Here is a 21,926-nt window from a genome sequence, read left to right on the forward strand (position 1 = left end):
CAAAACAATTACTATAACAAACTGACTACTGTCATACGTTTTATCATAATCTGTTGTGAATTTAGTTCCATTTTCTCTTTTATCTGTGACATACTGTCTGACTTTCTGGAGTAAAGAATGATTGCGAATTTCTGAGACGTTTTTAAATTCGAGATTTGATGTTTCTTTGCAAAACTGTTACATTATTTTTATTTTTCATGTAAGATTCAGAAATATATACTGCATTAATAGTTGTAGCATAGCAGTTTTCATGAAATTTATACAAATCGTAAATTTTCTATTCTTCAAATTATTTGATGACATTTTGTAGCTGTCCTCACCCTTACAATTTGTGCAAATGGATGATTCCGTGATTTCTCCAGGTATTTAGCATCCTTTTTTAAAATTCTTATTGGTTTAATAACATTCGATTAGAAAAGATACATTTTTAGGAAACAAAATGGGGGATTCAGCTTCGGAAAGTGATTCGAGCTCTCTCGATGGCGGAGCAATGCTGCCTCCGAGTACTGTTTCCCGAGATCAATTACAGAAAAGGATTGAATCACTGCAACAACAAAACAGGTGTCCATTATTAATATTAAATATAATTCGAAAATATAACTTTCGCTTTACTAAAAATATGAAATATAATATTCCAATAGGTTTAATGCTCATTCCTACATTCATTTGTACAGTTTATGAATGTGTTGTATTTAGAGCTTTATTTTATATTCAAAGTAAATATTACATAATATTGAATAAAGATGAATAGAAGAAATAGAATGCCTAACAAATGATTGCAGATATTTTAGACATTTATCAATTTTCTACATTGCCAATTCTTTATACTTTTAATACTTTTGCATATTTGATCATTTTACTGCATTGTAATATAAATTTTACATAGCCACAAAAACTATGGTATTAGAAATATAATTGCTGAAGTAAAAATATGATAATCAGTGTTAAAGTTACAGTTAATAAAGTAAAGATTGTTTAAAAATATGTTTATTACAGCATCACAAAATACATATTAAAAAATCATTACTTGATAAATGATGTTGCTAGTATGGACTATGGATTGTTCATCATTAGTGAAAATTAAATTTAATATTTAATAGATAGGCCAATTCAATAATATTAAATAAACATATTTGTATTGCACAATTTATAATTACTGTTATTATTAAAACAGTGCTCTAATTGTTATAATTATGTTATTATTTTTAGATAGCACTTATTTTTAATATAGTCCAATATATCTGGTAGGGCAGTATAGGTGCACAAATAAGTGTAACAAAGCAATGTATAATAAATATTTCTAGAATATGTTAAATAATACTCTTTAGGCTTTCAAAACATTGTGTATTTGGGCTGAGTCTATTTATATGTAGATTTAAATTGGAAGCTAAAGAAAAATGAATGGGATATAATAGTTAATGTTTTTGTGAAGGATAAACAGCAATTGCCATTAATCAAATTTATACAATAAATACAAAAGTAACTGTCTTTCACTGTGAAATAATAGATGGAAATTTTCTGAAATTTGGTATGAAGCAACCTTTAATCACATGGAAGGACATACACTATTTTTTACTGAACACCCAAAGATTAACCCCTGAAACATGAGCGAACAAGTGCAACAACAACTAGTTAAACAAACATACTTTTTCCCATAAAATCTAAAAGAGCCATTGCAAATATCTTAAATTCATAGTATATACATATATTTATTGTCACCATTAGGTGTGTTATATTATTAATAAATTATATTTTAGAATAATTAATTCCCATTTGAACCAGTCACTGTTGTATTATAAAAGTATTTATATTACCTATAACATTGACTAGTCAAATGTACACTCCATATATTCTTCTATAGGCAGGTTGATTGATTCTATGACAAAATTTCACTGATTTGTATTTTATAATAAATGTCAAGGGCTAAAATCTAAGTGTAATACTCAAATGAAACAATTTTATTACATTAATAACTATTTAGATGATAAAAAAGCTTGAATCACTTATTGTAGATATTCATACCAAATATATTACATTAATTGTAACTTTAAAGTTCATTAAAGTTATTAAATTAAAATTTAAGATTTTTTTTGTTGGTTAATTTTGGGCTCAAGCTTTTTTACTTAAGTAAATAATTTTTTTATTAATTTTAAAATTATATTTTACAGAGTATTAAAAGTGGAGCTTGACACTTATAAGCTGAGAGTTAAGGCTCTACAAGAGGAAAATCGTGCATTGCGCCAAGCTTCAGTGTCAATTGTGAGACATTACTATTTTTTAATTTTATTTTGAGAAGGCAATTGATTAAGCAGTACTAATAATAATAACTGACACATTTTAAAAATTTAGCTCTATTGTAATCTATAAAAAAAAAATGTGCTTTTGTGTATAATTTTTTTTTTACATTAAATTTAAAGAAAAACATTTCAAATTATAGCAAGCGAAAGCAGAACAGGAAGAAGAATATATTTCTAATACATTGCTGAAAAAAATCCAAGCACTAAAAAAGGAAAAGGAAACACTTGCACATCACTATGAAAGGGAAGAGGAATGTCTGACTAATGACCTCTCCCGAAAATTGAATCAAGTAAGATTAACATTTTAATAAACATTAAACACATATTATCACCATTATTCATAAACAATTATTTAATAGGCTATTTGACAATGCAAAAAATAAATTGTGAATTATTGTAATCAGTGTATATTATGAGTTTAAAAAAGGTTATTTACTAATGAAAGTTGAAAATAATACTTAATTTATTAAAAAATCCATCAATAGAAATGTATTTTTTCAAACATTTGTCACGTGACACAAAACGCTCCTGATTGGCCGGGCTTATGATGAAGATCACTTTCTTGTAAACTTTGCTTTTCTACCATATGTACCACTGATTAAAATACAGGAAAGTGACGTCACTAACCCCATTGCAGCGCCATATTGTCCAAGTAGCGTTTTTGCGCGCTATTTAAATATGGAATTTTTAATGATATTTTTCAGTAAGTATGTACTAGACACAAAAAACACAACTTTTACTGGGTTCCTTAACTTCTACTTAATAATATAAAATGGATTTTAAAAACCAGTCAAATAGCCTATTATTTAATACCATGTTTTCATTTGATAGGTGTCTAGTGTGTCACTTGAACATCTGTAACAAAACTGGAATAGTTATAGTGTTGCTAATGAGAATTCGAAAATATTGAACTGCATGTTCCAAATATAACAACAGCCATTGTTCCAAATGAGTACTTTAGTTTCACTTTTAATATTGTTTTCAAGAATTTTAATCTTTAGTCTCAACTATTATTGGACATGCAATAATACAGGTGTTAGGATTAGCAATAACGCTAACATTTCTGCATCATTCTACTGATCGACTTAATTAACGCACTCAAATAGGCGTGCAAAGACGCGAATGGTAACTTGTCAAGTAAATAAAAGTTATTCTGGTAGTTGTTTATCAATATTATAAAGAATTATATTTCTTAAAGTTTTTATATCATGTTTTCGACAGTTACGTCAAGAAAAATGCCGCCTGGAGCAGACATTAGAGCAGGAACAGGAGTGCCTCGTAAATAAACTAATGCGGAAAATAGAAAAATTAGAAGCAGAGACACTTGCAAAGCAAACTAATTTAGAAAGACTTCGTAGAGAGAAGGTATGTTCATTATACATTAAATTTATAATTATGATATATTTTGTTTAACCATAGAAATAACATATAGTAAAATAATTATTAAATACAGGTGGAATTAGAAAACACATTAGAACAAGAGCAGGAGGCATTGGTAAATAGGCTTTGGAAGAGAATGGATAAACTAGAAGCTGAAAAAAGATCCCTACAGATTAGATTGGACCAACCAGTTTCGGACCCAGCCAGCCCTAGGTGACTTTTTTGACTTTATAATTTACAAAATTAATGACTTTTCTTTCATCCACCTTATTTATGCAATTTGCTTATGTAAGCCAGTTAACCTCTAGTGAAGTTGTAGGTTAAAATAAACTAAACATTAATCTTGTACATTGTGGTAGGTGTTTGTTGATGTAGGTCTATGTTTATGTTCATTGCTACCCAGACTGGCATGACTGAAGCCCTACTAAAGACAAAGATGGCTAGTACATAATTATTCTACCGCTAAATAACAATACTTAGTATTGCTTTGTCCTGCTGAGAATTGTGATTAAGGAGTCAGTGTAGCTACAGGCACAAGGGATAGTTTACATGTTTGGAGGGATATTGAAATTAGGAATGTTTATTATTTTTTACAGGGATGCCTTCTATGAGTGTTTTCTAGCGGTGATTACTTACCATTAAGTGGCCCATTTTTCCTATCCACCTACTTATTTTAAAAGGGTGCAATCAATTACAGTGTAAACTTTTTATAACGTTATCCTTTATAACGATAAACTCTCTATAAAGTAGAAGTGAGCATGACTTGGTTGGTTTGCATTAAAACCCACATATTGATACACTCTTTATAGCGATACAGCCATTCTCTATTACAAAGAAATATGTTCATAATTTTAGACAGTAACTATTTATTATCCTGCTCACCCAATCATATCTAATCTTCGAAGCATGGAGTTAGCATTTTTCGCTGCTAATACAATCAGTATTTTTTTAATTAAGATGAAGAGGATGATGAAGTGGGCGAAACTTATTACCACCAATTGTTGCTAAGTTGGTTGGTGTAAAAAATAATTTATAAGCATATTTTACCTATTTCGATTTCGATTCGATCGATTTGGTTGTTTTTTTTTTGTTCACTCCATATAACGAAAACTCTCTATAACGACAGAAAATGCTCAGTCCCTGGAGTATCGTTATAAGGAGTTTACACTGCATATAGTCTTATAAATTTAATATGTTTTTTTTATGTAAATTTAATCTAAAACAAATTAACAGACCATGATTGATTATGTTGTGTTTGCCAGGGACATCAGTAATGGTGATACTGCATCTAACTTAAGTAATCACATCCAAACATTGAGGTCAGAAGTTGTTAAATTAAGGTAACATGAAATATATTTAATTGTAGACTAGAGTGATGGAAGGGAGACTTATTTAATATTTATGTTCAGGAATCAATTGGCGGTCTCGCAAAACGAAAATAAAGAGAAAATGCAACGTTTTGTGTTAGAAGAGAAACATATCAGAGAAGAAAATATTCGCTTGCACAGAAAGTTGCAACAGGAGGTAGATATGATTGTTGAGAAACAGTTACTTGTTTAATTGATACCTGATACTGGAAATAATTGTTTTAACGTCTTCGAAAGTTTTGTTATTGGTCGGCATTTTGTGGGGTTACTGTTTGGGCGTGTTTTTGTATAATAACATACAATTCAATTAATTTCATACAAACAAAAAGACAAAAGAAAAGATAGACATGCATATGTAAACATATAAATCTTATGCTTTGCATATTATTATTAGTCAGTTTCATTCAATGGATAATAAATTTATGAACTAAGTTGTCAATACATTTTGATTCAACAGATATAAATGAATATCTCTTAAGCTGCCTTTAGAAAATAATGATCGAAAATGCTGTTGTCAATAATGTGCTTATAATCTTATAAAATATAAATAGAAAATTCAACCGTCTAATGAAAAATTTAAAATGTACTCTGACCAGCTTCTTGTTTGTGTGACAGGTGGAACGTCGTGAAGCGTTGTGCAGACATCTCTCTGAAAGCGAATCTTCACTAGAGATGGAGGAGGAGAGACAGTTTAATGAGGCTCTGAGTGTGAGTACAGCCAGTTTTTAGTAAGCAAGTTTTGTGAATATAAAGGTCCCACAGTCGACACCAATGATGTTGTAGTAAACAGATATGTTATTAACGCGCAAAAAGTGAAGACTAGAAAACGTCCTAATTGAGACGTTTGCCTTTAATTGTATTACGTAGTAATACGTTATAATACATCATAATTACGTAGTAATACGTTTTGCGTAGTTAAAACATCTAGTTATACTTATTGTTTTTATCAAGCTATCCTTTTTACATTTTACGAAATGTAAAAATAAACTAAAATAAACGGTCCCCGGCGCGGCACACTTTCTGTTGTTTAGTATGGATATAACATATTTGTTTATTAGAATATCATTGGTCCACACATTATTTTAAAATTTTAAAGAAATAGGTATGTCTGAGAGCTTGTATTACGATACTAAGCGAACAATCAAATAATTACAACCGAAATTATTATTTACATTAAGAGTATCACCACCATATCAACATCTGTTAAGTTATCATCTTTTGAATTATTATTGGTGAATTTTTAACGTCTGCATCCGTTGATTTTAATACAGGAATATATTTAATTATTTTATTGTTCTAATTGACTATGTGGTGTAAAATGTAACTAATCAGTTTCTCGTCAGTTCTTCTTGGTAGAATTTACAATCTGAATAGGTCGTAAGTTTATATTTAATTTAATGCTTACACAATCCGAGCCTATTTAATAAAGAATATTTTTATTTGGATATTTAAAAGAAAATTAAAGTGAACTAAGTATAAAGAAGCTCGAGGTATCGAATATTCGTATCGCGTATTTAATGTCTTAGATAAAAGGTCCAAGTTCGCATATAGATACAATATTTCGCATATTATTATATCCGTATTAATGTTCTCCGTTATAATACTTGTCACACCTGACATTCAAATTTCGTCCGAATGTTCCCTCAGACCACCTCATAAAAACCTAATATTGCTGCCTTTGGAAACACAACATACTTAGGTACAAAAGTTTGCACATAATGGTCTCCGTTACTATCGCGAATATGTTTGATATCTAACATCACTTCGGCAAAAGCTATCACTTTGATTTTTTGCCACTGGATAACACATCACATGCATCAAGTTTTTATCTTAAGAGCTTAAATTGCTCTTGGAATCGCCAGTAGCTTCCACTCTTAGTGATAACGTATATTAATGTCTGGTAACATTATCTAAGGGCTGCTCAAGTTGCAAATTTGTATGCCAGAATAACTTTTAGCCAGATTGCTTGCAGAGAAACATCTTGTTATTAGTCACGAATTCACTGAACGTGTTTGCGCACTACATTTCTAGAGCCTTTCAGTGTCGTCACGGTAGCATGCGTAAGCGATCCCGTGGCGTCCGCCGAAAGACGGAGAGAGTACTGCTGGTTTTTTAGTGGATAAACCCGGTGTGCTTGGGCGCACTTGGCGTCCAGTGCTCTGTTGAGTCCCACACCCCCCCCCCCCCACTCTCCATCACTTAGGGGAAGCGCGTAATGCGTTTTTCCAGCGAGAGAAAAAAGCCTTTCAGTGTTCTCACATTTCGAGTGCCGTGTGCTTTGAGTTCGAAGTATACCTTCGTTAATATCCACCAGAATGTCGTTGGTAAAAAGAGCACTAGGGCTTACCGCTTTGAAGGATCTATGTAGTGCGACATACACGAATTCTAGTCCTGCAACGGATTGATGCCAGACAGTCTGTTTAACCAAACTGGCGCCTTGTAGAGTAAAGGTGGCGAAACCCAAGTATTTCACGTACCAACTCGGACGAGGAAATCGGATTGTTCTATATACCTCGGCAATTTAAGCGTTAATGATAAAATGACAATTCGTTAATGAAAAAAGTCGGACAATTACTTTTCTTCAATATGGCCAATATTGAGTGCTGGTAACACAACTGTGACACATATTGGAATGAAATGTGTAAATCGTCAGTAGTGGTCGATATAGGGAAGATGCGATATTTTTATTTTTGTGTCTATTTTAAAGAACTCCATATAGGATAGACCACAAGTATATTAAAAGTATAAAACTTGTATGTAATTAACTGCAAAAAATGCGATTACTTTCATTCGTAATTATTGTTAAAAAACAGAACTATGTCAAATATAAACCTTGCAGTGGGCCTTCTTTTATATATTTTTAACAAACATTTTCATAAATATTATATTTGCATGTGCATATTGAGCGCACTCTAATGGTTCCGTGCGCGCAGGCGCGGTCGCGCAGCGTGTCGTCCCCGGGCGGGTCGCGGCCGCTGTCGCCGTACGCGTCGCCGCTGCTGCCCGCGCCCGGCCTGCCGCTCTCTCGCCCCGCGATGCACTTCAACTCGCAGGTACGTCACACGCGTTTTTTTTTTTTATGGTATAGGTTGGCGGACGAGCATATGGGCCACCTGATGGTAAGTGGTCACCATCGCCCATAGACTTTAACGCTGTAAGAATTATTAACTATTCCTTACATCGTCAATGTGCCACCAACCTTGGGAACTAAGATGTTATGTCCCTTGTGCCTGTAGTTACACTGGCTCACTCACCCTTCAGGCCGGAACACAACAATACTGAGTACTGTTGTTTGGCGGTAGAATAACTGATGAGTGGGTGGTACCTACCCAGACGGGCTTGCACAAAGCCGTAGGGCTTTGTGCAAGCCAAGTACAACATCCTAGAACGTAGCGTAGAACATCCTTATCAAAGCAGTCATTTTGAACGAGATATATTAAGAATGTCATCGATTGTGTAGATACAAATAAAATGGTAATGTGTAAAATGGATAATAGACAAGAATCGGGGCATCTGAATTATTAATACTCGTTCGATGGAACCGACAGGCGAGACGGGCGAGCGAGCGGTTCGTGAAGCCGGCGGTGCCGGGCGGCGCCCTGCTGCCTCCTCGCGCGCCGCTGGAGCCTCCCCCCGCGCCCCCCGCGCTCGCCGCGCCCCCCGCGCCGCCCGCGCCCCACGCGCCCTCCTCGCCCTCCATGCAGCCCGCCAGCCCCATGGACACGTCGTCGCGGGACTAGCGCGCCGCCCGCCCGCAGGTCGCCGCCGGGGCGAAGAGATTCGGCGAGTGTCCCGAGACCCAGTAGGCTTCGAGTTACATTATCGTTAAACCGTTCACGCATAAATGCAACGAAACCAGTGGCGTAGTTATCGTAGGGCCAGGTGGTGCAGTGCACCAGGGCCCCGGAGTTCAAGGGGCCTCTAAACTAAACCTTAAGCTTCTGAAGCTAGAAAATCACGACCCTGCACACAAGATTTCTTATTTCCTATAATTTTAAAAGGTAATTATTAGTTAAAGAGGGATGGGAAAGAGGGGGTGAGGGCCGGATTCTTTTTCTATATACCGGGGCCCTTTCTCACCTAGCTACGCCACTGAACGAAACAGAGTATATTAGCTTGGCAGTCTCATCGTATCGACTCGTACACCCGAGGGGTTCGGGTAGGGCACCGCTAGTGAAGGAATTGTGAAGATAGTGATACTAAAATATTATATTATAAATAAAACAGATTTGTTCGTTTTGCGTCGAAGGCGTTTAGCCTTTATTTTGGAGTAATGGAAGGTTTATTGATGTGTGTTATCGATAAGGAGCTGATGTTTTATTTGATTTAATTGGTATATTTTATTTTTATTGCCAAGCTCGACTATTTATGTACACAGTTTTTGTTATATTGTCACTATATTTGCTGTATTTAATTTTTAAAAATGGGATTATGTATTTACATATTGATATTTATTTTAACGTCTGTTAACCAACTATTTACACGGTTACAAAGAAGTCGGTGTGTCTACTAACTGTCTACGCGCATAACAATAAATTATTCAAAATAATTGAGTTAGGTTTTAAGTAATGCTCTATTGATTGACTAATTATCAAATTCCATTAAAAAGAAGCTTATTATAAATAAATCAAATCGATGACAACTTAACTGGAACAATTCGTGACGATCTTAATGCTGCCATTTGTAAGAAAATCTAAGAACATTATAAAGGCGAGCATATTATTTGAGACTTTAAACAAGCTTCTTTCACATATGATGCGATTTAGAACGATTTGATATGATAAATATGGTTGTCGATAATAAAGATAATTTGATGATTAAATTATCAAAAATCTATTGTTACTACATAAGTCCTCGCTGCTGGCCACTTAAAGTCAGTTTAAAACGGCTTAAAAAAATATCGTAGTTATTATTTAATCGCGATCGCATGCAGCCTACGGGCAAGTGTTATGTCGCTCACAAGCTCTTGCGTCCTTAAAGATATATGTACTGTGCACATCACTCACTGCCTTTTAAGACTTGACACGTCCCTTAAACCGATTACGTATTTATATATTTCAAAACACAATTGGGGTTTAATAGATCCGTGATCCTAAAAGAAAAATTAAGACGTATACGAATCTATTAAACTCGATATTAGTCCTGAAATGGACTATTACATATTAAAACTTGGTTCGGTTAGGGAACGTTGTCAAGTTTATTCGGAGATACCGATAATTTCATAGTGTAATCATATTCCAAGTTATTGCTGATTAACAATTGGAAATTAAATTCGGGCTTCATGGTATGAGGCAGTGGGTTTAATGTTATAGACTGTATAAATTCGAACGTGAATAAAGGGTTGTAGAAGATTAAATATTATAATCTATTTGATTAATATGTTAGGGTCTTGTCACACTACTCTGAAATGTTGTAAGCAAAATGTATGTTATGTTTAGAATGTTGTGTTGTGCTCTTCTCTTTAAGGCAGGTTGTTACAGATTGGAAGCATTTGGGAGTAGTGTGCGAAGTCTCGATTCAATTATGCAAATTTTCACTTAAACAGTTTATTTTTTTCCAATGTTAATAAAAGAAATTATACGCATTAATATTTATTTCATGTTTTATTTCAGTGTATAATATTACCCTTAATAATTAACAATAATATAATAATAAATAATAATATATTATTATTATTAATATATTATTAATAATAATATATTAATAATCTTGGATATGCACCGAGATGTAGTTACAATGGACAAGGGACTAACTCCGCTCTCCTTAGGCAAAGAGAACTGGCGCAAACCTGTAGTACTAAGTACTGAGAACCGCAAGGAGGTATGGAAGAGCAAGGAGTTACACGGACGCTTCTATCGGGCCCTTCATGGACCCGATGTGGACTTTATGACGTCCGTATCTTGGCTACGGTTCGGTAACCTATTTGTTGAAACCGAAGGTTTTGTCTGTGCGATTATGGACGAAGTTATTATGACGAACAATTACCGGAAGTATATTGTGAGGGATGGCACGGTGGACATATGTCGGGCGTGTCACACTCCGGGCGAATCCCTTAGACAAATTATTTCCGGTTGTTCTCGTCTTGCTAACGGAGAGTATTTGCACAGACATAATCAAGTGGCCAAGATTATCCATCAACAACTTGCACTTCGATACGGTCTTGTGGTATCAGAGCTACCATACTACAGGTATGTGCCCGACCCAGTTCTCGAGAATGGCCATATCACACTGTACTGGGACCGATCTATAATCACTGACAGGACTGTTGTCGCCAACAAGCCTGATATAGTGGTGATAGATCGGTCAGAGCGCCGCACGATAGTTGTTGACATCACCATCCCTCATGACGAGAATCTCGTGAAAGCTGAGAAGGATAAACAAATAAAATATCTTGACTTAGCTCACGAGGTTGTCGACATGTGGGATGTGGATACAGCAGTTGTTGTGCCGATAGTTGTTTCAGCGAAAGAGCCTCGACCAACATCTTAAGAGGCTCTCGTTAGGCAGCTGCGTCAGGGGCCTGATGCAGAAGGCAGTACTCCTCGGCACGACGCGTATTGTGAGGAAGTTCCTCTCTTTGGAGCCCTGACCACCGGTGGCTTAGACCCTGTTCCCGCCACTGGTTGGCCTCTGTATTTTATATTTTTAAATATATTTTATACATATGTTTGTATTTTATATTTAAAAATGTAATATTATATGAGTAAAAATAAATAAATAACAATAATAAATAATAATAATAAATAATAATACTTAACATCACTGAACTCTTAAATAAACACTTCATGATTTAATAAAAACATTTTTTATTCAAGGAGGCTCATAAAAGCACTTTTGAATCATAATACCACAGGGTTATATTGAGAGCAGTGAGATTTTATTTTCGTATAATAACAAATATACACAAATATGCCTGTAACGTTATAGCTAACGTGTCTTATAAGGCAGGGCCAGTGTTGATAGATGTATTTCTTAAAATTACATGATTAGATATTGTACATAGTTGAAGCTTTTTCTTCAAGTTTTTGCAGACTTTTTTTTACTATACTTTCTGTTTTTCTATTTAAATATGTGTAGGCTTTTCTGAAAGCAATGCTTAAGTGAATCAACGCCGTTTAAAGTATTAGTACCCTACTTTTTTACCCTTTTTCTTTTCATGATATCAACATTAAAAAATATTAAAAAAATGCTTAATTAATATATTTACATGCGGGGATTATTCGATCTGATCGATTAATATGAATAATAAGTTACAAACAAAATAAATCTACCATCTCTATTAAAATGGCGTCAAATCGAGATAATAAGTTAGCTTATTTCATTCAGATGATTTATATTATTTTCAAGAAATCATTCCATAAACAGTTTAAAAAAATAAGCACGTCAGTTACAGCAATTTTTTTAAGAAATTACCCATTAATTCAAAATCTAAACCAAAAATCAAAATAAACTTTATTCAAGTGGGCTTTTACAAGCACTTTTGAATCGTCATTTAACAATTAAGTGAAGCTACCACCGCGGAAAGTAGATTAGTAGATTGCACCGGTTCGGAAAGTAGATTCTACCGAGAAGAACCGGCAAGAAACTAAGTAGTTACTCTTTTGCAACATTTAAAAAATACAGTTATATTAGTTAAATACAATTTTATATGTATGTAATGTATCCTGCCTGGAAATCAACAGGTATTAATTCCACGCTTTTTTATCATCTACAAAATCTTGTATCGAATAATATGCTTTTTTTACCAATGTATTTTTTAAAAACGATTTGAATTTACGAAACGGCAAAGTTAAAAATGTCTGCGGAATTTTATTATAGAAACGGAAACCTTGCCCTAAGAAATATTTATTGACTTTGCGGAGTCGGAAACTTGGCGTTATAAGCTTATCCTTACTTCTATTGTATATATAATGATTATCAATAATTTTATCGAAGTGATCAATGTATACATAATATTGTTGTAAATATATTGCTCCAAGATTATAAATAGACCGGATGCTCTCTTTTGTAAAATAAAGACAGATTCGTATGACATAATACTGTGAAAATAACCAAAACTAACCAAACGAGCGGTGTCAATATCAGTTAGTTGTCTAATTTTTCTAACCGCGTATGCTGCGGAGCTGAGTCTTCCTGTTAGGGATGATAAATAGGGACTCCACTGAAGTCTGGAATCCAATTCTATTCCCAAGAATAGCATAGTATCGGCTACATCAAGACGGCCACCATTTAAAGATATATTATAATTTTGCCTTCTAATATTGGGTAGGGTAAAATCTACACATTTTGTTTTTTGATCATTCAAAACCAAATTATTTACTTTTAACCAATCGTGTATCTGTGATAATGCACCGTACACATCGTCATAGTCAGTTTTTTTCTTGTCGACTTTAAATATGAAGTGAAGTATGGTTAGCAAACAATACTATATCACAAATACCTTTAACATAGAAAGGAATACTAGAAATTGAAAGGGACCCAAAATTTAACTTTGTAGAACACCCATTTTAAACGTAGAATTTCAATGCGACTCAAAAATTTATCGGCACAGAAAAAAACGAAAACAATATATTAAATCAACATATTTAAAAGTCAATACCTCATCGAAGGTCTTACTTTAAGCGGAAATAGGGGTTTCAATATTGTAACAATTATGGTATAAATTTGTTTCACTCAAGTTCCAAGTATATTAACTATCCATCCTTATTCTGCACGAGTAAGTACTTTGAAAGTTATATAAAATAAGCAATCAAGAAAATTACCGTGGCTTTCGCAGCCTACCAATGTAGATTTTTCTTATGAGTTATTTTAAATATTGTCCATCATCTTTGACGCTCTTGCTCTTTTGTGTTATCTAGATTGGCTATATATAAGTTATTCTACAGCTAATCAGAAGCTTTTATTGGTTCGAATAGTGTATGAGTCAGGAATAAGTATAATAATTTGTAAAACACAGAAAATTGATGTGAGCAGTGTCTGTGTGAAATTGTGATATTAAAACAATGAGCTATTGTAGTAAATGGTGTAGCGGAGGAAGCGTAGCATCTCAACCCTTTTGTCTGGCAATGTAAAGCCAATAACCTCACATTCAATGTTATTTTATACTATATATAAAGTTAGGCCAGTTATTTCTGGCTTTGCTTAGACCCATATAAACATCATAGGCTAGAACTACAACTTACTATGGCAAAGTTACATAGTTATCAGATTAGTAGAGTTTGTTGCAGTTCAGGAATAAGCAAACAAATCATACCTTTTGACAATAGTAGAACAGCACATGCACACATAGCTTGCGCTTGGCTTGTTTATTTGTAATATCTGCTTAATGATTTTATCTTATAATAAAAATATGTTATAGGGCTAAATGCTCGCGCGAAGTCGCGACGGAAAAGTAACAATTATTAGGAATAATTCAGATCAAGTTCATTGTTAACATTCAGAAATACTGTATGGGTCAAATGTGTGCGTAGTTTCAAAATATGTATTATTAAAATGAAAAAGACCAAAGGCTGTGTTCATATAATTAGAGAAATTGTAAATAGAGAAATATTCTTTAAATAAATACCAAGGTGTCGTAAATTAATGCGTAGTCGCAGTAGTATTAAACACATTAACGTATAAATACACCCCACAACCAATTAAGTTGACTAAAAAAACAAAAAAGTACGAACAATCAGACCAATACTACTTCTATACTTAAATTAATGGAACAAATTTCAAAAAATAAATATTAGCAGTATATTCACAAATATTGTTTTACCTAAGTATATACCTGTAGTGGTCACTATTTTACCTTGTATATCTCGTTGTGCAACATATATTCCTCTGTGACACATTGCGTTGTAATGTGCTCTCTACGATATCGAGAGTCGAGATGGCCCAAAGGTTAGAACGCGTGCATCTTAACCGATGATTGCGGGTTCAAACCCAGGCAAGCACCGCTGATTTATGTGCTTAATTTGTCTTTATAATTCATCTCGTGCTCAGCGGTGAAGGAAAACATCGTGAGGAAACCTGCATGTGACAAATTTCACCCGCATTGGAACAGCGTGGTGGAATTTGTTCCAAACTTTCTCCTCAAAGGGAGAGGAGGCCTTTAGACCAGCTGTGGGAATTTACAGGCTGTTGTTGTTGTTGTTGTTGTTGTTGTGCTCTCTACTGTGTAAAGTTTAAAAAAATGGATATATTATTTTATCTTTAGGTATTCAGATATCCACATATATAGAGGGATGCTTAATGCTGTATTTTCGTAATTTTAAATTACTATTCGATATATTCCATTTGTCTTTATAATTCATCCCGTGCTCAGCGATAAAGGAAGACATCGTGAGGAAACCTGCATGTGACAAATTTCATAGAAATTCTGCCACATGTGTATTCCACCAACCCGCATTGGAACAGCGTGGTGGAATATGTTCCAAACCTTCTCCTCAAATGGAGAGGAGGCCTTTAGCCCAGCAGTGGGAATTTACAGGCTGTTGTTGTTGTTGTTGTTGTATGTTCCATTTTGCATACCCTGCATTAATCTCTTTGAATGCGTTTATGGTCACTTAACTCTCTCAAGTATTTTCCTCGAAAGAATCTTTTCTTTAAAGTAAACAAATATAAAAGTGAATCTAGTAACACTAGGAAAAATCATTAGAAATAAATGTATGGTCATATTGAAAATTTTATTTTTATATGTTTTTAAATTTTGTATTTACCAACAAAGATAAGAATTTTAGTTTTCCGCTGGTCTATTAGGACGACTTGTTCGGCACCTTTATAAAGCAGAGAACTAATCATATTTTACACACGCGTCATAAACCTAAGCAAACCAGAGACAGCCAGGACAAGGTGTATTTGCGTTGGACACTGCTAGGGTTACAGGTAGAACAATTTGCATAATGCCGCCCACGAAGAATTTTTAGCAATATCCTATTTTTATGATGGGCAAACTGCGGAAGGAGCTATTGTATACACCGCCTAGACTCAATAAACCATCATTAGCATATTATTTAACATAAAATAATCAAAAGTTATTGTTTGAGATATTCGCTTTGTTAACTACAAAATAAATTTAAAGTACCTAATTGTTTTTTTTTCTAAATCAACACTTTAAACGAAAAAGAAAAATTGTACTTTAACTTACAAATTAATTAAATTAAAAAAAAGTCAAATGATTATGGCCATATACAGTCACATTTCCATTTGAATGAAAAAAATGAATAAAAGTCTGATTTCTTCATTTCAGATCTTTTATGAAAATAAAAACAAGTTATAAAAAATAGTCACTCATTGAGCTTAAAATAGCTTTCGAATTCCGTTATTAATAATGACGAGCTTTATCTATTATTTTGTAAATTAGTAAAATCATGTTCACTTGAAAATGTTAGTAAGTACATAAGTTCTCGGAGTAAACATTTGACTTGAAACTCTTGAAAGCGTATTTAAAGTAAACTGAGTTTAAGATTCAAATAGAAACGTCAAGTCAAGTCCGAGAGACGACAATCGTAAAACATGATTGTTTGCTAACCACGAATAGTTGGCGTAGCGTTATTGATCCTTCCAATAATTATCGAACACGTTTCATGTCACTATGTTTAAGCACATGTTTAAACACAAAAGTGGACGAGCATGGCGGAGACGCGGCGAGACGTTGTTTATAAGTTTACGCACGGAAACGTAGAGGTAGGCAGTCGGTAGAGCTAACAGAAAACCCGACCCGGTAAGAGAAACGTTCGCTTACTGCGAAAGATAAGAATATCCGTTTGTTTGTGTTTGCTGGATACGCATGATCGTAAGCTGTTAATATAAAAGTAATGCTTCACTTATTTCAATTTAAAATCGTTTTCGAACAACGGAACAAACTTTTCAAAGTTTTCCTTTATCGTTATTTAAGTTATTAGGTAAAGATTTTAAACATTAGACTAGGAAGATATTTGTTTTTATTTTACCAGGGTTTTTTTTTTTAAATATTAAACACACACTTAAAGAAATATTTTGCTCAAATTTACCAGAATAGTTATAAAACTTTCCTTGTAAATTAACAGTTCAAATGCTTTAAAATTAATAGTTGTAAATATTGACTTTCCATCACGTAAAATTTTTGAACTGTTATCTTTAGCGTACTGTTAATGCTAACGCTAATGACAATAAATTTTTATAACATATGGTATTTTCGGTATCAACACGTTTCGTATAGGTTAGTGAGAAAAGTTTGTCAACTTAATCGTATCGAGTAAATTATAAAAGCGTTAATATGACGGACATGATTTAAACTATGACGAAAGCGTTTAGAACATAATTTTGCGTCAGATCATACTGAGCAATCAAAGTAAACAAAATAAGTGATTATAACATACTTGTTTCTGATACGATTGTGTAACGTTATATCTTCGAACATATTAGTTTCTATTCAAATAAACTGAATAGGTACCTATATCACTGGTAGATGTAACTATGAGGTATGTTTATGAAAGGTTTTCCAAAGTACAAAATAAGCTTACCCCAGTCCTAGTACAGGTCGATATGACATAAGATAACGAGACTAAATAGTATTTACGCCAAGGTGTTAATTTCAGGAGGTTAGAGTAGCGTGAATTTTATTTATATGAAAAGTTAATTCATGGCCTGCTAGCACGTAGTGTTTAAACGGCGGAGTTAGCACTGGGCTCCGAATAAACAAGTCGAACTGGAGTTTAGCTACGTGAAGATATCGTACGCGTGCGTCGCTTTACTTCTTTACAGCTGGTGTCAAAATAAGTTCACATCTACGTCACTATGATACAGATTAACTGAATCTTATTAATATGATTTTATGTATTAAAATGCGATTTTACATTTTTTCCCTGATTAATACCTTTTTAAAAGTATTGGTAGAGGAAACTATATTATTACCCTAAAACGATCTTTAAATTGATTTAAATATTTTATTCAATATTATAAAAATTGTGTACAAAAGAACAATTGTTCTTGTTTATGTGTCCTTTATCGTATATTTGTACGGATCTACCTTTGTAGGTAGGTAGGTACTCCAGCACATGAGAAATGCTGATTTTAGTGTAAATTAAGATTAAAATAATAACAGTAATAAAGTAATTGTTAATTAACAGCTTGTTAATGTGAGATACCTGGACCTCCAAAAGAGGAGAGATCATAATATCTTTACCTAGCTTTAACGATCAAGCTGCTCCAATATGGGTGGGTGGTTGCTTTAATAAAGTTGAATTATTTGTTTGAATTGATGCAAAAGTTGAATAATCTTAATCTATGTACAATTGTACATACATAACCTCCAAATATTAATATAACTTCCAAAAGAATATTTTTCTTCTAAAGTTTAGAGACGGTAGGTAAGTGTTTCCTACATAGAAGTATAGATACATTTGTTGGTAGGTATAATAACTACTGCGATCGGCCATAACGGCGGAGTGTTTAAAAATGAAACGTTTCTGTGGAGAGCGTTGAGCTCGTTCGTTGTTTGAGGTTTCCTTTTCCAATTAGCACTCGTCCGGTAGACCGTAACTGGGTGAGGCGAGTTTGGTATGTCGGAATGCTGGCTAGGCCCTCCTCGGGAGGTATTACACGTTCCAAGAAAAACCATGTTATAAGCTATCTGTTTAAGTTTTATAAAGAATTAAGAACTAGATTATAAATTAGTTCATATATTTATCTTTAATACATTTTTTTTTATATGGTGAATTGAATTTAAAAAAAATATTAGTGCTACTATGTGCGCTTTGAAAAGTGTATTTCTTATTAAAGGATAAAATTTAAAAATTCGGTAATAACGCTATTGAAACAACATTTTTCTGTTGTATAATAAATACAATATTTGTAGTAGTATCTTCATAATCATAGCAAACTTATACACATTTCTTAATAGCTCTGTCTGCAAAAGCTCACTATATATATATATCTTATATGTTTAAAAAAATGATGTACCTATAAAAATAAACTGACTGATAGTTAACAGTGAAATAAACAAATAATAAATAATTAATAAAATATCAAATGATAAAATAATATAATACTATCGCTTAAATTATATTTTTGTTATACTTATATTTTCTTTGCGAAACGGTCCTCCTATAATAAGTATATAAATATTTACCAACTTTTATGATTAAAAATCTCTACAAATGTTATCTCTAAAAATTTTTACTCAATATGATTACAAATAAAAATTTCTTTGAATACCATTTCTTTGATTTTTAAAACGACACGTGATTAATAAGAATTAAGAAATATTTATAATATATCCATATATATTGAATATTCGGCGTAAGAAAATATAGTATGAATTGTATTTATTAAAGTTTAATAAATAAGTGCTTTAATCTGTCCATACCTATAAAAAATCGTCTTGATGTCTTCTTAAAGGGCATCTCGCAAAAACTTCAGATTCATTAGACCATACACTTTTGTACCATTTTATTCAACTTGTTTCAGACAAGATTTTTGGCTAAGCAGATATGATCTACACAAATAATAAAATTGTAGTGTCTGCTTGTAATATTAAAATAACCCTTTTTTACTCAATGCATATAAGTATCTATACACGGTACATATACCAAAATAACATTTTTTACAACTATTGTCGGTCTGTCTGTCTGTTTGTTCCGAGTTATTGATCTCTGGAACGGCTGGCCGATTTTGACTGGCCTTTCACTGAGAGATAACTGATTTAACAGGGAGTAACTTAGGCTACAATAATTTTTTTTCGTTAAATTCAAACGCGGTTGCGGGCACATCTAGTATACAATATAATTCAACGTTTAACTAAGTCACAGTAATACGTGGCCGGGTCTTGTAGTTACAATATAATTTTCAGATTTATAGTAAATATACGTATGTGGTCACTTACGTCTGTAGACGCTGGTATTCCACCAACCACGGGATCCGAGATATAGTGTCTCTTGTGACAGTGATTACCTACGAATAAAATATATGTATGGCGGTAGAAACGCAATAATAAAAGAGCTGTTCGGTACTAATTTGATGGGAGAGCGTAGCATCATTTTCATAGTTAGGTACCTATGAATAAAAAATAAGTATTAAAGTCAATGTAAAAATGATAAATAAATAACTTACAGTCTATGTACCATTTGGTACATAAAAGTTTTGTATTTATTGTTTAAACGTATCATTTACGTTACCTGTATTATGAAGAAGAACCATTCATTTATAGTGATATGAAGATTGTTTTAACTTTTTAAGCTCATTAGAGCAAGTGTCGATAAGACAAGGTTAGGATAGATAACGAAATTTTTATCGGAGCTAAAATTCCATTGATTTGTAGTGTTTAAAAAAAACTTAAGAAAATTTCATGCAACACAGATAAGATTTTAAGAATTGATAAAAATATTTCTCACAAGTTATTATAATATATTTTTCTATTTTATTAGAATAATGTTTAAAATATAGCATAAACTTTATTAAATAACGAAATTAATAATTCTGTACATAAAAAAAAACTTCCGATATAGATTTTTTTTATTATTTAAATTTGTTTAACCTTCTTGTTTGAATAAAACATTTTATAAGTGCTTAAAAAATGAACCTAGTTACTGAAACCTATGATTCGGAGAGACACTATTATTTCCCGTTCATTTTATTAGTGTAGAGATTGTATCTAACTATGCGAACAATTAATTATATTACTAATATTAATAATCAAAAAAGAATACATGCTTTTAAAAGGTTAGTTTTATTAAAACAACAATATGTCAAAATGTTTTTAGCCTAATAAATAATCAGGTATTAAACTAAGATTAAGACTCTATGAAATTAATTAACTTAGTTTGCCTTAATTATGATAAAGACAAGATGCTCCTAAACCAAAACCAATTTTCCGCTACGGTGAATTTGGTTAATTGAGAGTCAAATTTTATTGAATTATTGAGTGTCTATTAGCTGACTAACCGCATCGATGTTGCGCAGGATTGTCACAAAAGCGGTTACGGATCGCCACCAATCACTTTCTATGTCAATACGATGGAGGCGGAGTTTAAGTAACACGTTAGTGGTCACAACTCTACATAAAATCGTAACGAATTTGAAACCTTTACAACATAGTAATAAGATTCAAAATTGTATGTTTAATGCAAGCTAAACCTTATCCAGTGTTATGGGAATTTATGATGTATATGAATGATACATGGATGAAAGTTGCATGATGGAGTTAAAGACTCGGTGGGTATATTATTTTGTGTACATGCTAATGAGGTGTAGTGCGGTCGAGTTTGTGGTAGTTGGTCATGCAGTTGGCACGTCAGCACTGATTTGTGTTATGATAAATAGACGACTAACTTTTTTAACACGGCTGAGAATTGCTTAATAATTGAGAATATTGTAAAGAGATACTATATATTAAATAATTAAAAAGAATACCTAAGTGCACAGCAGTGAAGTGAACTGAAATGTATACAAATTTTATTTTTATTTGAGTGTGCGTATTAAGGATAACAATTTTTATAAAAGGTGAGTGATAGTATTAGCGTTTGTCTTTCAAAGGTTAAACTATCTTGTGGTATGATATATTTTAGCTTAAGAGAAAAACATGCGCTTGCGCAACTTACCTAATAAATAGACGTAATGAAAACTCTCTTAATAGTCCAAAGGTAACTCAAATTATAAGCAGTATCTTTTTAATGATAAGTGTTCACCTTAGAGTTAGTTATTAGTTATTTACATTTCTTATTATCTTGCCTTACATTATTATAAGATATTGCAGTGCTGTAACTGTAAATACCTTTCCTTAGGTATATAGGGATGAATCGTCGGACGTCTGTACCAGAAAAAAAAACGCATCGTATATTATATATTTACTTATATTAAATAAAATTATAAACTTAATGTTTCAAATTATATTTGGAGTTATTAATTTCGTTTAATAAAA

General features: G+C 32.8%; 1 protein-coding gene across 2 annotated transcripts; it reads left to right on the forward strand.

The window, feature by feature from the left end:
* Positions 1–59: 59 nt before the first annotated feature.
* Positions 60–10,638, forward strand: LOC124530243 (coiled-coil domain-containing protein 6-like). 2 transcript variants are annotated; one of them, XM_047104298.1, is made up of 11 exons: positions 60–362; positions 432–561; positions 2,169–2,259; positions 2,438–2,587; positions 3,519–3,662; positions 3,751–3,890; positions 4,949–5,017; positions 5,087–5,201; positions 5,660–5,752; positions 7,978–8,097; positions 8,593–10,638. In XM_047104298.1, the coding sequence occupies exons 1-11, from the start codon at positions 338–340 to the stop codon at positions 8,782–8,784; spliced, it is 1,269 nt and encodes a 422-aa protein (XP_046960254.1). In that variant the 5' UTR covers positions 60–337; the 3' UTR covers positions 8,785–10,638. The 2 variants fall into 2 exon arrangements, with proteins under 2 accessions (XP_046960254.1, XP_046960253.1); XM_047104297.1 differs by having other exon boundaries at positions 61–362; positions 4,940–5,017.
* Positions 10,639–21,926: the final 11,288 nt, after the last annotated feature.

The sequence above is a fragment of the Vanessa cardui genome, chromosome 6, assembly GCF_905220365.1.
Source record: "Vanessa cardui chromosome 6, ilVanCard2.1, whole genome shotgun sequence".
NCBI classification, from domain to species: domain Eukaryota; kingdom Metazoa; phylum Arthropoda; class Insecta; order Lepidoptera; family Nymphalidae; genus Vanessa; species Vanessa cardui.

Excerpts from the sequence above, each read along its gene's own strand:
- LOC124530243 (XM_047104297.1), top strand. The coding sequence starts at position 338 with ATGGATGATTCCGTGATTTCTCCAG. Across the intron at positions 562-2,168 it reads TCACTGCAACAACAAAACAG|AGTATTAAAAGTGGAGCTTG; the intron begins GTGTCCATTATT and ends TATATTTTACAG. Across the intron at positions 2,260-2,437 it reads GCCAAGCTTCAGTGTCAATT|CAAGCGAAAGCAGAACAGGA; the intron begins GTGAGACATTAC and ends TTCAAATTATAG.